Source organism: Oncorhynchus gorbuscha, unplaced genomic scaffold, assembly GCF_021184085.1.
Source record: "Oncorhynchus gorbuscha isolate QuinsamMale2020 ecotype Even-year unplaced genomic scaffold, OgorEven_v1.0 Un_scaffold_714, whole genome shotgun sequence".
NCBI lineage: Eukaryota > Metazoa > Chordata > Actinopteri > Salmoniformes > Salmonidae > Oncorhynchus > Oncorhynchus gorbuscha.
Genome location: NW_025745776.1, coordinates 172,798 through 193,011, shown reverse-complemented (window position 1 = coordinate 193,011; position 20,214 = coordinate 172,798). Strand labels below are relative to the sequence as shown.

The window sequence follows — 20,214 nt, the reverse complement described above, 5'->3', positions numbered from 1 at the left end:
TACTGTTCTGGTCCTCTCTTCTATAACATTAGACTACTGTTCTGGTCTTCTCTTCTATAACATTAGACTACTGTTCTGGTCCTCTCTTCTATAACATTAGACTACTGTTCTGGTCCTCTCTTCTATAACATTAGACTACTGTTCTGGTCCTCTCTTCTATAACATTAGACTACTGTTCTGGTCCTCTCTTCTATAACATTAGACTACTGTTCTGGTCCTCTCTTCTATAACATTAGACTACTGTTCTGGTCCTCTCTTCTATAACATTAGACTACTGTTCTGGTCCTCTCTTCTATAACATTAGACTACTGTTCTGGTCCTCTCTTCTATAACATTAGACTACTGTTCTGGTCCTCTCTTCTATAACATTAGACTACTGTTCTGGTCCTCTCTTCTATAACATTAGACTACTGTTCTGGTCCTCTCTTCTATAACATCAGACTACTGTTCTGGTCCTCTCTTCTATAACATTAGACTACTGTTCTGGTCCTCTCTTCTATAACATTAGACTACTGTTCTGGTCCTCTCTTCTATAACATTAGACTACTGTTCTGGTCCTCTCTTCTATAACATTAGACTACTGTTCTGGTCCTCTTTCTATAACAGACTACTGTTCTGGTCCTCTCTTCTATAACATTAGACTACTGTTCTGGTCCTCTCTTCTATAACATTAGACTACTGTTCTGGTCCTCTCTTCTATAACAGACTACTGTTCTGGTCCTCTCTTCTATAACATTAGACTACTGTTCTGGTCCTCTCTTCTATAACATTAGACTACTGTTCTGGTCCTCTCTTCTATAACATTAGACTACTGTTCTGGTCCTCTCTTCTATAACATTAGACTACTGTTCTGGTCCTCTCTTCTATAACATTAGACTACTGTTCTGGTCCTCTCTTCTATAACAGACTACTGTTCTGGTCCTCTCTTCTATAACAGACTACTGTTCTGGTCCTCTCTTCTATAACATTAGACTACTGTTCTGGTCCTCTCTTCTATAACATTAGACTACTGTTCTGGTCCTCTCTTCTATAACATTAGACTACTGTTCTGGTCCTCTCTTCTATAACAGACTACTCTTCTGGTCCTCTCTTCTATAACAGACTACTCTTCTGGTCCTCTCTTCTATAACAGACTACTGTTCTGGTCTTCTCTTCTATAACAGACTACTGTTCTGGTCCTCTCTTCTATAACATTAGACTACTGTTCTGGTCCTCTCTTCTATAACAGACTACTGTTCTGGTCTTCTCTTCTATAACAGACTACTGTTCTGGTCCTCTCTTCTATAACATCAGACTACTGTTCTGGTCCTCTCTTCTATAACATTAGACTACTGTTCTGGTCCTCTCTTCTATAACATTAGACTACTGTTCTGGTCCTCTCTTCTATAACAGACTACTGTTCTGGTCCTCTCTTCTATAACAGACTACTGTTCTGGTCCTCTCTTCTATAACATTAGACTACTGTTCTGGTCCTCTCTTCTATAACATTAGACTACTGTTCTGGTCCTCTCTTCTATAACAGACTACTGTTCTGGTCCTCTCTTCTATAACATCAGACTACTGTTCTGGTCCTCTCTTCTATAACATTAGACTACTGTTCTGGTCCTCTCTTCTATAACATTAGACTACTGTTCTGGTCCTCTCTTCTATAACATTAGACTACTGTTCTGGTCCTCTCTTCTATACCATTAGACTACTGTTCTGGTCCTCTCTTCTATAACAGACTACTGTTCTGGTCCTCTCTTCTATAGCATCAGACTACTGTTCTGGTCATCTCTTCTATAACAGACTACTGTTCTGGTCCTCTCTTCTATAACATTAGACTACTGTTCTGGTCTTCTCTTCTATAACATTAGACTACTGTTCTGGTCTTCTCTTCTATAACAGACTACTGTTCTGGTCCTCTCTTCTATAGCATCAGACTACTGTTCTGGTCCTCTCTTCTATAACAGACTACTGTTCTGGTCCTCTCTTCTATAACATTAGACTACTGTTCTGGTCTTCTCTTCTATAACAGACTACTGTTCTGGTCCTCTCTTCTATAACAGACTACTGTTCTGGTCCTCTCTTCTATAACATTAGACTACTGTTCTGGTCCTCTCTTCTATAACATTAGACTACTGTTCTGGTCCTCTCTTCTATAACAGACTACTGTTCTGGTCCTCTCTTCTATAACAGACTACTGTTCTGGTCCTCTCTTCTATAACATTAGACTACTGTTCTGGTCCTCTCTTCTATAACATTAGACTACTGTTCTGGTCCTCTCTTCTATAACATTAGACTACTGTTCTGGTCCTCTCTTCTATACCATTAGACTACTGTTCTGGTCCTCTCTTCTATAACAGACTACTGTTCTGGTCCTCTCTTCTATAGCATCAGACTACTGTTCTGGTCCTCTCTTCTATAACAGACTACTGTTCTGGTCCTCTCTTCTATAACATTAGACTACTGTTCTGGTCTTCTCTTCTATAACAGACTACTGTTCTGGTCCTCTCTTCTATAACAGACTACTGTTCTGGTCCTCTCTTCTATAACATTAGACTACTGTTCTGGTCTTCTCTTCTATAACATTAGACTACTGTTCTGGTCCTCTCTTCTATAACAGACTACTGTTCTGGTCCTGTCTTCTATAACATTAGACTACTGTTCTGGTCCTCTCTTCTATAACATTAGACTACTGTTCTGGTCCTCTCTTCTATAACATTAGACTACTGTTCTGGTCCTCTCTTCTATAACATTAGACTACTGTTCTGGTCCTCTGTTCTATAACATTAGACTACTGTTCTGGTCCTCTCTTCTATAACATTAGACTACTGTTCTGGTCCTCTCTTCTATAACATTAGACTACTGTTCTGGTCCTCTCTTCTATAACATTAGACTACTGTTCTGGTCCTCTCTTCTATAACATTAGACTACTGTTCTGGTCCTCTCTTCTATAACATTAGACTACTGTTCTGGTCCTCTCTTCTATAACATTAGACTACTGTTCTGGTCCTCTCTTCTATAACATTAGACTACTGTTCTGGTCCTCTCTTCTATAACAGACTACTGTTCTGGTCCTCTCTTCTATAACATTAGACTTCTTCTCTGGGCCTCCCAACTCTTTATTTTTAACTCTACATTCCGCAGCTTTTCACTTATTTAATTAAACTCTGACATTGTTCTTTTAACCTCTGTGGATCTACATTAACCTTTTATTCCCGTCCCATAAGCCTTTGGCAATAAGATATGTAGGCTATTTGGTGCGTGGGAAGTTTAGGCTTAAATAGGCTACTAATCATCCCTGTTAGCCGAAAATAATGAACGAAAAACCTCAATGTAGCCTATAGATATATATTGCACAATAATTCTACATTTATGGATTTTTTAAAAGGTTTTGTTTTCTCTTTATTCAACCCGCTCGCCACCCCCCCGGCCTTCATCCACACAATATTCCATAACCCTAAACACACCCGCCCCGCGGACAACCCGGAGACTGCGGGGTTATGCGGTTATGAGTCAACCGCCGCATCACGCCTTTCCTTCTTGCTTCTCCGTATCTGATATTCAGACCTACCTTCTGAAGGTGCGTAATTAACAGGGTTTTGCAGGTGTGGTTCCCTTGCGCTTGCTGAATAAATAAACGTAGACCTAAATTCAACAACTGAAAACCCTCACAACTTGCTGGTCAACATATTGTCTCGTGGAGTTTTAATTCGATAAGGGTTTTCAGTACCTTTATCTTAAGCCATCCCCTTAAATAGTTATTTAACCCATGGTAATGTTGGACGCTTCGTATATATACAATTAGAATAGGGAGAATAGTGAATAGTGTACAATAGTAGGCTATGCCGTCGTCTATTGCCTGCACTAACCATGGAACTGTGGGATTGCACAGCCAAGTATCGCCCCATGTGTGTCTGGCTCAAACTGTTACGTCTTGGTCTGCCCTCCGTTCCATAACGATTTAAATAGACTACATGCACTGGCATAACGCTGCTTCTCTCGTCCCCGCGCAAGGTGTAGACTGCTGATCGCTGTCCATGGTGCTGAAAATGCGACATGTCTATGCGGCTGCGCAGCCTAATCGAATCGATCACAGGACTTGTTTAGTGCCAAGGCTTCGCTTCGTTTTAGCTAATGGGTAAATGTTTATTGGTAGAGCTATTTGTTCGTCATTTCCTCTTAAAGCCTAACCGTTCACGAAGCTCTACAGGGTGTCCCAATGCTGACATTTTTAGACTGTTGCCCGGTGGCAGAGGTGGAACAAGTACTCAAATTGTCATACTTGAGTAACAGTTAAGAAACGTTAATAGAAAATGACTCAAGTAAAAGTGAAAGTAACCTCGTAAAATACTACTTGACTAAAAGTCTAAAAGTATCAGATTTGAAATGTACTTATAATAATAATAATAATATATGCCATTTAGCAGACGCTTTTATCCAAAGCGACTTACAGTCATGTGTGCATACATTCTACGTATGGGTGGTCCCGGGGATACTTAAGTACAGAGGTGTAAAAAGTACTACATTGTCATACTTGAGTAGAAGTATAAAGTAAAAGTCACTGCTACTCATCACATTCCTGATATTTAGTAAACCACACGGCACAATTAGATTTTTTATATATATATTTTTTTGGCAGTCAGGGTCACAGTCCAACACTCAGACATCATTTACAACGGAAGTTTTTATATTGAGTGAATTCAGCAGATCAGAGGCAGTAGGGACGACCAGGGACGTTCTCTTGATGAGTGTGTGAATTTGACCGTTTTCCTGTCCTGCTAAGCACTCAAATTGTAACTCGTACTTTTGGGTGTCAGGGAAAATGTATGGTGTAAAAAGTACATCATTTTATTTAGGAATGTAGTGAAGTAAAAGTAGTCAAAAATAAAAAAAATAGTAAAGTAAAGTACAGATTCTCCAAAATACGATTTAAGTACTTTACACCACTACACAGTGGCAATAATGTAATTACTTGTTAAGTCAATAATGTTCGGAATTGAAGTATTGCAGATTATAAAATAAATGTTTGTTGCAGCAGCATACTGATCATCTACCAATATATATATATATATATTTCTCCATAGGATATACAACTGTCCTGTATAGGCTTCCTGAACCTGCATGACATGAGCCGTCCTCGCGCTCTCTCCCATCTCGAATAGAACGTTGTTGTGCGTAAAACCAGTCAATGACTGGCAAATAATACAGTCAGTCACCCTCAAAACACTAGTTTACTAGGTATTGTTTCATTATGCAGTGTACTATCTACAGCTATACACAGTATTTATAAACTTATTATCAAAATAACATCTCAAATAGCCTAACAATAAGGGAGAAAGTAGTCTGCTTGAGGATACTGTACTTTCAGACACTATTTATGGTTGAACTCCACGGGTTTTGTCTGGCTAATAGCCTTAACAAATGGGCTAAATTCAATTGAATTAAATCAAATTTAATCCATCACGGCTTGTAGGCCCAAGTTGCCGACCCAACTGTTTTCTATGCTGAGTATTGCAAACCCAGACATTTCTGAGACATTGGGCATTATATGACCATTGCGCTGCACATAATTCAAATGAATTGTTGGATGATGGATGCCAAGATATACCAGAGATAAGGGACCGTTGATATTGTAACCACACAACTCAAACATCGGTTCACCAGTAGCCTATGAACGAAATTACAAACAACTTTATTGTTGTTGTTCGAGCCCTCAAGAACTGTTGTCTGCTAAAGAGTATGGTCTGTTCGCATCTGCAAATGTATGGGCTTTCCAGTACCCAGACGACCTGTCCCAAGAGCTTCCTATAGAGTTAATCTATTTCCAGTACCCAGACGACCTGTCCCAAGAGCTTCCTATAGAGTTAATCTATTTCCAGTACCCAGACGACCTGTCCCAAGTGCTTCCTATAGAGTTCATCTATTTCCAGTACCCAGACGACCTGTCCCAAGAGCTTCCTATAGAGTTAATCTATTTCCAGTACCCAGACGACCTGTCCCAAGAGCTTCCTATAGAGTTAATCTCTTTCCAGTACCCAGACGACCTGTCCCAAGAGCTTCCTATAGAGTTAATCTATTTCCAGTACCCAGACGACCTGTCCCAAGAGCTTCCTATAGAGTTCATCTCTTTCCAGTACCCAGACGACCTGTCCCAAGAGCTTCCTATAGAGTTAATCTCTTTCCAGTAGCCAGACGACCTGTCCCAAGAGCTTCCTATAGAGTTAATCTAATTCCAGTAGCCAGACGACCTGTCCCAAGAGCTTCCTATAGAGTTAATCTCTTTCCAGTACCCAGACGACCTGCCCCAAGAGCTTCCTATAGAGTTCATCTCTTTCCAGTACCCAGACGACCTGTCCCAAGAGCTTCCTATAGAGTTAATCTCTTTCCAGTACCCAGACGACCTGTCCCAAGAGCTTCCTATAGAGTTCATCTCTTTCCAGTACCCAGACGACCTGTCCCAAGAGCTTCCTATAGAGTTCATCTATTTCCAGTACCCAGACGACCTGTCCCAAGAGCTTCCTATATAGTTAATCTATTTCCAGTACCCAGACGACCTGTCCCAAGAGCTTCCTATAGAGTTAATCTATTTCCAGTAGCCAGACGACCTGTCCCAAGAGCTTCCTATAGAGTTCATCTATTTCCAGTACCCAGACGACCTGTCCCAAGAGCTTCCTATAGAGTTAATCTATTTCCAGTAGCCAGACGACCTGTCCCAAGAGCTTCCTATAGAGTTCATCTATTTCCAGTACCCAGACGACCTGTCCCAAGAGCTTCCTATAGAGTTAATCTCTTTCCAGTACCCAGACGACCTGTCCCAAGAGCTTCCTATAGAGTTGATCTATTTCCGTAACGTGTTGAGAGCAGGAATGAAGGAGAATGCGAGCCTCAATTAAAGATGGTACAGAATAGAAGATAAATACTGTATTTGAAGAACAACTCCGTTCTGCCCATGTTCCCTGATGTTGCTATGGCAACCAAGCAGGTTTTTGTTTACCTTCCCTGTGTTTGTTGCCTCTGCGGAGAGATCTGTTTTCTAAATTGAAACTCATTAAGAACTACATATGAAGCATTAAAGCTCCGGGTCTGATATGCGCTGTTGAACACCTGAGTAAACTCTGCTCATTACACTGGCGCCGTCGTAGTCTTGACCACGACATATATTCACCGATACCCCCTTGTACTTTCAATCAGTTAATTTTTTATTTTTCACTTTTTCAGTCACATTCCTGAAGCCCAATAAACAAACAATCACTTAGCTCTCTAGTACATATGGACATTAAGTTAAAAACGTTAATGAATGACTTGTTGGAGGGCTGGAGGGCTACTCTCAAAATGATTTATTATACAAAATATAAAACATAGATATCGATGACAGGAGCGTGTGCACCCCCTGAGGGAATTAAGTCGAGGTCAGAATACAGTGTAGATACACCTCCTCCACTACACCTCCATGAATACAGTGTATCTATAGACACAACTCCTCCACCACATCCCCATTAATACAGTGTATCTATAGACACACCTCCTCCACCACATCCCCATTAATACAGTGTATCTATAGACACACCTCCATTAATACAGAGTATCTATAGACACACCTCCATGAATACAGTGTATCTATAGACACACCTCCTCCACCACATCCCCATGAATACAGTGTATCTATAGACACACCTCCATTAATAAAGTGTATCTATAGACACACCTCCTCCACCACATCTCCATTAATACAGAGTATCTGTAGACACACCTCCTCCACCACACCTCCATTAATACAGTGTATCTATAGACACACCTCCATTAATACAGAGTATCTATAGACACACCTCCATTAATACAGTGTATCTGTAGACACGCCTCCTCCACCACACCTCCATTAATACAGTGTATCTATAGACACACCTCCATTAATACAGTGTATCTGTAGACACACCTCCTCCACCACACCTCCATTAATACTGTGTATCTATAGACACACCTCCATTAATACAGTGTATCTGTAGACACACCTCCTCCACCACACCTCCATTAATACAGTGTATCTATAGACACACCTCCATTAATACAGTGTATCTATAGACACACCTCCATTAATACAGTGTATCTATAGACACACCTCCATTAATACAGTGTATCTATAGACACACCTCCATTAATACAGTGTATCTGTAGACACACCTCCTCCACCACACCTCCATTAATACAGTGTATCTGTAGACACACCTCCTCCACCACATCTCCATTAATACAGTGTATCTGTAGACACGCCTCCATTAATACAGTGTATCTGTAGACACACCTCCATTAATACCGTGTATCTGTAGACATACCTCCATTAATACAGTGTATCTGTAGACACGCCTCCATTAATACAGTGTATCTATAGACACACCTCCTCCACTACACCTCCATTAATACAGTATCTATAGACACACCTTCATTAATACAGTGTATCTGTAGATACACCTCCTCCACCACACCTCCATTAATACAGTATCTATAGACACACCTTCATTAATACAGTGTATCTGTAGACACACCTCCTCCACCACACCTCCATTAATACAGTGTATCTGTAGACACACCTCCTCCAACACGCCTCCATTAATACAGTGTATCTGTAGACACGCCTCCACTACACCTTCATTAATACAGTGTATCTGTAGACACACCTCCATTAATACAGTGTATCTGTAGACACGCCTCCATTAATACAGTGTATCTGTAGACACGCCTCCTCCACCACACCTCCATTAATACAGTGTATCTGTAGACACGCCTCCTCCACTACACCTTCATTAATACAATGTATCTGTAGACACGCCTCCTCCACCACACCTCCATTAATACAGTGTATCTGTAGACACACCTCCATTAATACAGTGTATCTGTAGACACGCCTCCTCCACCACACCTTCATTAATACAGTGTATCTGTAGACACACCTTCATTAATACAGTGTATCTGTAGACACACCTCCTCCACCACACCTCCATTAATACAGTGTATCTGTAGACACACCTCCTCCACTACACCTTCATTAATACAGTGTATCTGTAGACACGCCTCCTCCACTACACCTTCATTAATACAGTGTATCTGTAGACACACCTCCTCCACCACACCTCCATTAATACAGTGTATCTGTAGACACACCTCCATTAATACAGTGTATCTGTAGACACGCCTCCTCCACCACACCTCCATTAATACAGTGTATCTGTAGACACGCCTCCTCCACCACACCTCCATTAATACAGTGTATCTGTAGACACACCTTCATTAATACAGTGTATCTGTAGACACGCCTCCTCCACCACAACTCCATTAATACAGTGTATCTGTAGACACACCTTCATTAATACAGTGTATCTGTAGACACACCTTCATTAATACAGTGTATCTGTAGACACACCTCCTCCACCACACCTCCATTAATACAGTGTATCTGTAGACACACCTCCTCCACCACACCTCCATTAATACAATGTATCTGTAGACACGCCTCCTCCACTACACCTTCATTAATACAGTGTATCTGTAGACACACCTCCTCCACCACACCTCCATTAATACAATGTATCTGTAGACACGCCTCCTCCACTACAACTCCATTAATACAGTGTATCTGTAGACACACCTTCATTAATACAGTGTATCTGTAGACACACCTTCATTAATACAATGTATCTGTAGACACGCCTCCTCCACTACACCTTCATTAATACAGTGTATCTGTAGACACATCTCCTCCACCACACCTCCATTAATACAGTGTATCTGTAGACACGCCTCCTCCACTACACCTTCATTAATACAGTGTATCTGTAGACACACCTCCTCCACCACACCTCCATTAATACAATGTATCTGTAGACACGCCTCCTCCACTACACCTTCATTAATACAGTGTATCTGTAGACACACCTCCTCCACCACACCTCCATTAATACAGTGTATCTGTAGACACACCTCCATTAATACAGTGTATCTGTAGACACGCCTCCTCCACTACACCTCCATTAATACAGTGTATCTATAGACACACCTCCATTAATACAGTGTATCTGTAGACACACCTCCATTAATACCGTGTATCTATAGACACACCTCCATTAATACAGTGTATCTGTAGCCACACCTCCATTAATACAGTGTATCTGTAGACACGCCTCGTCCACCACACCTCCATTAATACAGTGTATCTGTAGACACGCCTCCTCCACCACACCTCCATTAATACTGTGTATCTGTAGACACGCCTCCTCCACCACACCTCCATTAATACAGTGTATCTGTAGACACGCCTCCTCCACCACACCTCCATTAATACTGTGTATCTGTAGACACGCCTCCATTAATACCGTGTATCTATAGACACGCCTCCTCCACTACACCTTCATTAATACAGTGTATCTGTAGACACACCTCCTCCACTACACCTCCATTAATACAGTGTATCTGTAGACACACCTCCATTAATACAGTGTATCTGTAGCCACACCTCCATTAATACAGTGTATCTGTAGACACGCCTCCGCCGCTACACCTCCATTAATACAGTGTATCTGTAGACACACCTCCATTAATACCGTGTATCTATAGACACACCTCCATTAATACAGTGTATCTGTAGACACACCTCCATTAATACAGTGTATCTGTAGAGACGCCTCCATTAATACCGTGTATCTATAGACACACCTCCATTAATACTGTGTATCTGTAGACACACCTCCATTAATACAGTGTATCTGTAGACACGCCTCCTCCACCACACCTCCATTAATACAGTGTATCTGTAGACACGCCTCCATTAATACCGTGTATCTATAGACACACCTCCTCCACCACACCTCCATTAATACAGTGTATCTGTAGACACACCTCCATTAATACAGTGTATCTATAGACACACCTCCATTAATACAGTGTATCTGTAGACACACCTCCTCCACCACACCTCCATTAATACAGTGTATCTGTAGACACGCCTCCTCCACCACACCCCCATTAATACTGTGTATCTGTAGACACGCCTCCTCCACCACACCTCCATTAATACAGTGTATCTGTAGACACGCCTCCATTAATACAGTGTATCTGTAGACACGCCTCCTCCCCTCCACCACACCTCCATTAATACAGTGTATCTGTAGACACACCTCCTCCACCACACCTACATTACTACAGTGTATCTGTAGACACGCCTCCTCCACCATACCTCCATTAATACAGTGTATCTGTAGACACACCTCCTCCACCACACCTCCATTAATACAGTGTATCTGTAGACACACCTCCTCCACCACACCTCCATTAATACAGTGTATCTGTAGACACACCTCCTCCACCACACCTCCATTAATACAGTGTATCTGTAGACACGCCTCCTCCACCACACCTCCATTAATACAGTGTATCTGTAGACACACCTCCTCCACCACACCTCCATTAATACAGTGTATTTGTAGACACATCTCCATTAATACAGTGTATCTGTAGACACGCCTCCATTAATACAGTGTATCTGTAGACACACCTCCATTAATACAGTGTATCTGTAGACACACCTCCATTAATACAGTGTATCTGTAGACACACCTCCATTAATACAGTGTATCTGTAGACACACCTCCATTAATACAGTGTATCTGTAGACACACCTCCATTAATACAGTGTATCTGTAGACACGCCTCCTCCACCACACCTCCATTAATACAGTGTATCTGTAGACACGCCTCCTCCACCACACCTCCATTAATACAGTGTATCTGTAGACACACCTCCATTAATACAGTGTATCTGTAGACACGCCTCCTCCACCACACCTCCATTAATACAGTGTATCTGTAGACACACCTTCATTAATACAGTGTATCTGTAGACACACCTCCTCCACTACACCTCCATTAATACAGTGTATCTGTAGACACACCTCCATTAATACAGTGTATCTGTAGCCACACCTCCATTAATACAGTGTATCTGTAGACACGCCTCCGCCGCTACACCTCCATTAATACAGTGTATCTGTAGACACACTTCCATTAATACCGTGTATCTATAGACACACCTCCATTAATACAGTGTATCTGTAGACACACCTCCATTAATACAGTGTATCTGTAGAGACGCCTCCATTAATACCGTGTATCTATAGACACACCTCCATTAATACTGTGTATCTGTAGACACACCTCCATTAATACAGTGTATCTGTAGACACGCCTCCTCCACCACACCTCCATTAATACAGTGTATCTGTAGACACGCCTCCATTAATACCGTGTATCTATAGACACACCTCCTCCACCACAACTCCATTAATACAGTGTATCTGTAGACACACCTCCATTAATACAGTGTATCTATAGACACACCTCCATTAATACAGTGTATCTGTAGACACACCTCCTCCACCACACCTCCATTAATACAGTGTATCTGTAGACACGCCTCCTCCACCACACCCCCATTAATACTGTGTATCTGTAGACACGCCTCCTCCACCACACCTCCATTAATACAGTGTATCTGTAGACACGCCTCCATTAATACAGTGTATCTGTAGACACGCCTCCTCCCCTCCACCACACCTCCATTAATACAGTGTATCTGTAGACACACCTCCTCCACCACACCTACATTACTACAGTGTATCTGTAGACACGCCTCCTCCACCATACCTCCATTAATACAGTGTATCTGTAGACACACCTCCTCCACCACACCTCCATTAATACAGTGTATCTGTAGACACACCTCCTCCACCACACCTCCATTAATACAGTGTATCTGTAGACACACCTCCTCCACCACACCTCCATTAATACAGTGTATCTGTAGACACGCCTCCTCCACCACACCTCCATTAATACAGTGTATCTGTAGACACACCTCCTCCACCACACCTCCATTAATACAGTGTATTTGTAGACACATCTCCATTAATACAGTGTATCTGTAGACACGCCTCCATTAATACAGTGTATCTGTAGACACACCTCCATTAATACAGTGTATCTGTAGACACACCTCCATTAATACAGTGTATCTGTAGACACACCTCCATTAATACAGTGTATCTGTAGACACACCTCCATTAATACAGTGTATCTGTAGACACACCTCCATTAATACAGTGTATCTGTAGACACGCCTCCTCCACCACACCTCCATTAATACAGTGTATCTGTAGACACGCCTCCTCCACCACACCTCCATTAATACAGTGTATCTGTAGACACACCTCCATTAATACAGTGTATCTGTAGACACGCCTCCTCCACCACACCTCCATTAATACAGTGTATCTGTAGACACGTCTCCTCCACCACACCTCCATTAATACAGTGTATCTGTAGACACACCTCCATTAATACAGTGTATCTGTAGACACACCTCCATTAATACAGTGTATCTGTAGACACACCTCCATTAATACAGTGTATCTGTAGACACACCTCCATTAATACAGTGTATCTGTAGACACACCTCCATTAATACAGTGTATCTGTAGACACGCCTCCTCCACCACACCTCCATTAATACAGTGTATCTGTAGACACGCCTCCTCCACCACACCTCCATTAATACAGTGTATCTGTAGACACACCTCCATTAATACAGTGTATCTGTAGACACGCCTCCTCCACCACACCTCCATTAATACAGTGTATCTGTAGACACGCCTCCTCCACTATAGTTTGTTGTTGTTTGTGTGCATGTCTGAGGTCAATCCATTTTCAAATTCAGCCAATTCCAATGTCTTGTACTTTCTGAATGAACTGAATGTAAATGGAACCCCAACCATTCATCTGTACCTGTTTCACCTCCTTTCTCATCATCCCATCTCTCTCAGTCTGTACAGTTTCTCCTGACCCCTGTACCTGTGTCTGTTTCACCTCCTTTCTCATCTCTCAGGAGAAACTGTTTGACATCTCTCTCAGTCTGTACAGTTTCCCCTGACCCCTGTACCTGTGTCTGTTTGACATCTCTCTCATTCTGTACAGTTTCTCCTGACCCCTGTACCTGTGTCTGTTTGACATCTCTCTCAGTCTGTACAGTTTCCCCTGACCCCTGTACCTGTGTCTGTTTGGCATCTCTCTCAGTGTGTACAGTTTCCCCTGACCCCTGACCCCTGTACCTGTGTCTGTTTGGCATCTCTCTCAGTGTGTACAGTTTCCCCTGACCCCTGACCCCTGTACCTGTGTCTGTTTGGCATCTCTCTCAGTCTGTACAGTTTCTCCTGACCCCTGTATCTGTGTCTGTTTGACATCTCTCTCAGTCTGTACAGTTTCTCCTGACCCCTGTATCTGTGTCTGTTTGGCATCTCTCTCAGTCTGTACAGTTTCCCCTGACCCCTGTATCTCTGTCTGTTTCACATCTCTCTCAGTCTGTACAGTTTCTCCTGACCCCTGTATCTGTGTCTGTTTGACATCTCTCTCAGTCTGTACAGTTTCTCCTGAACCCTGTATCTGTGTCTGTTTGACATCTCTCTCAGTCTGTACAGTTTCTCCTGAACCCTGTATCTGTGTCTGTTTGACATCTCTCTCAGTCTGTACAGTTTCCCCTGACCCCTGTATCTCTGTCTGTTTCACATCTCTCTCAGTCTGTACAGTTTCAACTGACCCCTGTATCTGTGTCTGTTTGACATCTCTCTCAGTCTGTACAGTTTCTCCGGACCCCTGTATCTGTGTCTGTTTGACATCTCTCTCAGTCTGTACAGTTTCTCCTGACCCCTGTACCTGTGTCTGTTTGGCATCTCTCTCAGTCTGTACAGTTTCTCCTGACCCCTGTATCTGTGTCTGTTTGACATCTCTCTCAGTCTGTACAGTTTCTCCTGACCCCTGTACCTGTGTCTGTTTGGCATCTCTCTCAGTCTGTACAGTTTCTCCTGACCCCTGTATCTGTGTCTGTTTGACATCTCTCTCAGTCTGTACAGTTTCCCCTGACCCCTGACCCCTGTACCTGTGTCTGTTTGGCATCTCTCTCAGTCTGTACAGTTTCTCCTGAACCCTGTACCTGTGTCTGTTTGGCATCTCTCTCAGTCTGTACAGTTTCTCCTGACCCCTGTATCTGTGTCTGTTTGACATCTCTCTCTGTCTGTACAGTTTCTCCTGAACCCTGTATCTGTGTCTGTTTGACATCTCTCTCAGTCTGTACAGTTTCCCCTGACCCCTGTATCTGTGTCTGTTTGACATCTCTCTCAGTCTGTACAGTTTCCCCTGACCCCTGTATCTGTGTCTGTTTGACATCTCTCTCAGTCTGTACAGTTTCCCCTGACCCCTGTATCTGTGTCTGTTTGACATCTCTCTCAGTCTGTACAGTTTCTCCTGACCCCGTGTCTATAAAAGAGAACAGCACTGTGGACGTTCTAGTAGCCAGAATCACCTGTAGTGACGATGTTCAGCTGACCGTCACGGAGAACCCTGCGGAGGCGTTCTACCTGCGGGGGACGGACCTCATCGCCAAGAGAGGACTGGACTTTGAGGTGAGAGCTCTAGGGGCAATGTATCAAGCTGATCTAGGATCAGTTTTGCTTTGTAGAATAGAAGGAATACAATCTGCGGGGGGGGCTGATCCTGGATCAGAACTCGTACTCTGAGATACTTTATACGTACAGCGTCAGAACTTAACATCCATAGCCATTTTTAACATGTCACAAAGTGCATTTATTTTAAAACTGTGTTTTCTTCTTGGACAAGTTCAGCTAGTGTTGTGAGGTATGGCTTGCATGCTCGACTGCAAAGTAGTTGGCCTGGTACGTTGCCATGAACCGACTCAGTTACGGGGGGGGTCAAAGGTCAGTTTTCCTTTGACAAAAAAGAAAGGTCGAGGGTCAATGAGGCATTCTGTCTGTGGTGTGAAATAACAGCTGCTGCATTTGTGTTCGTTTCCTAGTCTCTGCCCCGTGTGGATGATGCTCTGTGGGTCCGGGTGCGCTGCAACAGAACTGGCTCCAGATCAGTGAGTAGTAGTGATGACATGTCTCATGGTCATGATGCTCTGTGGGTCAGGGTGCGCTGCAACAGAACTGGCTCCAGATCAGTGAGTAGTAGTGATGACATGTCTCATGGTCATGGGGCTGTGGGTCCGGGTGCGCTGCAACAGAACTGGCTCCAGATCAGTGAGTAGTAGTGATGACATGTCTCATGGTCATGATGCTCTGTGGGTCAGGGTGCGCTGCAACAGAACTGGCTCCAGATCAGTGAGTAGTAGTGATGACATGTCTCATGGTCATGATGCTCTGTGGGTCCGGGTGCGCTGCAACAGAACTGGCTCCAGATCAGTGAGTAGTAGTGATGACATGTCTCATGGTCATGATGCTCTGTGGGTCAGGGTGCGCTGCAACAGAACTGGCTCCAGATCAGTGAGTAGTAGTGATGACATGTCTCATGGTCATGATGCTCTGTGGGTCCGGGTGCGCTGCAACAGAACTGGCTCCAGATCAGTGATGTCCCAAATTGTACCTTATAGGGCTCTGGTCTATAGTAGTACCACTATATAGGGAATAGGGCTCTGGTCTATAGTATTACCACTATATAGGGAATAGGGCTCTGGTCTATAGTAGTACCACTATATAGGGAATAGGGCTCTGGTCTATAGTAGTACCACTATATAGGGAATAGGGCTCTGGTCTATAGTAGTACCACTATATAGGGAATAGGACTCTGGTCTATAGTAGTACCTCTATATAGGGAATAGGGCTCTGGTCTATAGTAGTACCACTATATAGGGAATAGGGCTCTGGTCTATAGTAGTACCACTATATAGGGAATAGGGCTCTGGTCTATAGTAGTACCACTATATAGGGAATAGGGCTCTGGTCTATAGTAGTACCACTATATAGGGAATATGGCTCTGGTCTATAGTAGTACCACTATATAGGGAATAGGGCTCTGGTCTATAGTAGTACCACTATATAGGGAATAGGGCTCTGGTCTATAGTAGTACCACTATATAGGGAATAGGGCTCTGGTCTATAGTAGTACCACTATATAGGGAATAGGACTCTGGTCTATAGTAGTACCTCTATATAGGGAATAGGGCTCTGGTCTATAGTAGTACCACTATATAGGGAATAGGGCTCTGGTCTATAGTAGTACCACTATATAGGGAATAGGGCTCTGGTCTATAGTAGTACCACTATATAGGGAATAGGGCTCTGGTCTATAGTAGTACCACTATATAGGGAATAGGGCTCTGGTCTATAGTAGTACCACTATATAGGGAATAGGGCTCTGGTCTATAGTAGTACCACTATATAGGGAATAGGGCTCTGGTCTATAGTAGTACACTATATAGGGAATAGGGTTCTGGTCTATAGTAGTACTACTATATAGGGAATAGGGCTCTGGTCTATAGTAGTACCACCATATAGGGAATAGGGCTCTGGTCTATAGTAGTACCACTATATAGGGAATAGGGCTCTGGTCTATAGTAGTACCACTATATATAGGGAATAGGGCTCTGGTCTATAGTAGTACCACTATATAGGGAATAGGGCTCTGGTCTATAGTAGTACCACTATATAGGGAATAGGGCTCTGGTCTATAGTAGTACCACTATATAGGGAATAGGGCTCTGGTCTATAGTAGTACCACTATATAGGGAATAGGGCTCTGGTCTATAGTAGTACCACTATATATAGGGAATAGGGCTCTGGTCTATAGTAGTACCACTATATAGGGAATAGGGCTCTGGTCTATAGTAGTACCACTATATAGGGAATAGGGCTCTGGTCTATAGTAGTACCACTATATAGGGAATAGGGCTCTGGTCTATAGTAGTACCACTATATAGGGAATAGGGCTCTGGTCTATAGTAGTACCACTATATAGGGAATAGGGCTCTGGTCTATAGTAGTACCACTATATAGGGAATAGGGCTCTGGTCTGTAGTAGTACCACTATATAGGGAATAGGGCTCTGGAATCCTAAGCATCAGTTGGTCTCTCTATTTCTGGGCTGTGCCTGTCAAACCAAAGGTCAAAGGTCAAAGGTCAAAGGTCAAAGCATATTTCTGCTCTCTATGGGTGAAGAACTTCAATGTATAAAATATCTGGTTGTTTTCACATCAAGTTCTCTAAAATGCTTTGCTGCTTTCAAATGCCAACTAATAACGATTCCCTCTTTTCTAAGGTGAACGTGTCTGTTGAAGTTTTCATTGAAAACGTGAACGATAATCCTCCAAACTTCGCTCAGAGTCATTACGTTCTCCAGGTGAATGAGGTGAGACCCTCTTCTATGTACCTTACTTCTCTCAGAGTCATTACGTTCTCCAGGTGAACGAGGTGAGACCCTCTTCTATTTACTATGTACCTTACTTCACTCAGAGTCATTACGTTCTCCAGGTGAACGAGGTGAGACCCTCTTCTATTTACTATGTACCTTACTTCACTCAGAGTCATTACGTTCTCCAGGTGAACGAGGTGAGACCCTCTTCTATGTACCTTACTTCTCTCAGAGTCATTACGTTCTCCAGGTGAACGAGGTGAGACCCTCTTCTATTTACCTTACTTCACTCAGAGTCATTACGTTCTCCAGGTGAACGAGGTGAGACCCTCTTCTATGTACCTTACTTCTCTCAGAGTCATTACGTTCTCCAGGTGAACGAGGTGAGACCCTCTTCTATGTACCTTACTTCACTCAGAGTCATTACGTTCTCCAGGTGAACGAGGTGAGACCCTCTTCTATGTACCTTACTTCGCTCAGAGTCATTACGTTCTCCAGGTGAACGAGGTGAGACCCTCTTCTATTTACTATGTACCTTACTTCGCTCAGAGTCATTACGTTCTCCAGGTGAACGAGGTGAGACCCTCTTCTATGTACCTTACTTCTCTCAGAGTCATTACGTTCTCCAGGTGAACGAGGTGAGACCCTCTTCTATTTACCTTACTTCGCTCAGAGTCATTACGTTCTCCAGGTGAACGAGGTGAGACCCTCTTCTATTTACTATGTACCTTACTTCTCTCAGAGTCATTACATTCTCCAGGTGAACGAGGTGAGACCCTCTTCTATGTACCTTACTTCACTCAGAGTCATTACGTTCTCCAGGTGAACGAGGTGAGACCCTCTTCTATGTACCTTACTTCTCTCAGAGTCATTACGTTCTCCAGGTGAACGAGGTGAGACCCTCTTCTATGTACCTTACTTCTCTCAGAGTCATTACGTTCTCCAGGTGAACGAGTTGAGACCCTCTTCTATTTACCTTACTTCTCTCAGAGTCATTACGTTCTCCAGGTGAACGAGGTGAGACCCTCTTCTATGTACCTTACTTCTCTCAGAGTCATTACGTTCTCCAGGTGAACGAGGTGAGACCCTCTTCTATGTACCTTACTTCGCTCAGAGTCATTACGTTCTCCAGGTGAACGAGGTGAGACCCTTTTCTATTTACTATGTACCTTACTTCACTCAGAGTCATTACGTTCTCCAGGTGAACGAGGTGAGACCCTCTTCTATTTACCTTACTTCGCTCAGAGTCATTACGTTCTCCAGGTGAACGAGGTGAGACCCTCTTCTATTTACCTTACTTCTCTCAGAGTCATTACGTTCTCCAGGTGAACGAGGTGAGACCCTCTTCTATTTACTATGTACCTTACTTCTCTCAGAGTCATTACGTTCTCCAGGTGAACGAGGTGAGACCCTCTTCTATGTACCTTACTTCTCTCAGAGTCATTACGTTCTCCAGGTGAACGAGGTGAGACCCTCTTCTATGTACCTTACTTCTCTCAGAGTCATTACGTTCTCCAGGTGAGACCCTCTTCTATGTACCTTACTTCTCTCAGAGTCATTACGTTCTCCAGGTGAACGAGGTGAGACCCTCTTCTATTTACTATGTACCTTACTTCACTAAGAGTCATTACGTTCTCCAGGTGAACGAGGTGAGACCCTCTTCTATGTACCTTACTTCTCTCAGAGTCATTATGTTCTCCAGGTGAACGAGGTGAGACCCTCTTCTATGTACCTTACTTCACTCAGAGTCATTACGTTCTCCAGGTGAACGAGGTGAGACCCTCTTCTATGTACCTTACTTCTCTCAGAGTCATTACGTTCTCCAGGTGAACGAGGTGAGACCCTCTTCTATTTACCTTACTTCTCTCAGAGTCATTACGTTCTCCGGGTGAACGAGGTGAGACCCTCTTCTATGTACCTTACTTCTCTCAGAGTCATTACGTTCTCCGGGTGAACGAGGTGAGACCCTCTTCTATGTACCTTACTTCG

General features: G+C 43.1%; 1 protein-coding gene across 1 annotated transcript in view; it reads left to right on the top strand.

Annotated features, from left to right (window-relative positions):
* Positions 1-20,214, top strand: part of LOC124019889 (cadherin-related family member 5-like) — a 48,180-nt gene that overhangs the window by 8,831 nt on the left and 19,135 nt on the right. The window contains exons 2-4 of the mRNA XM_046335333.1: positions 15,310-15,482; positions 15,893-15,958; positions 18,133-18,222. Coding sequence (XP_046191289.1) covers positions 15,310-15,482; positions 15,893-15,958; positions 18,133-18,222 — 329 coding nt within the window. The remainder of the gene's footprint in view (positions 1-15,309; positions 15,483-15,892; positions 15,959-18,132; positions 18,223-20,214) is intronic.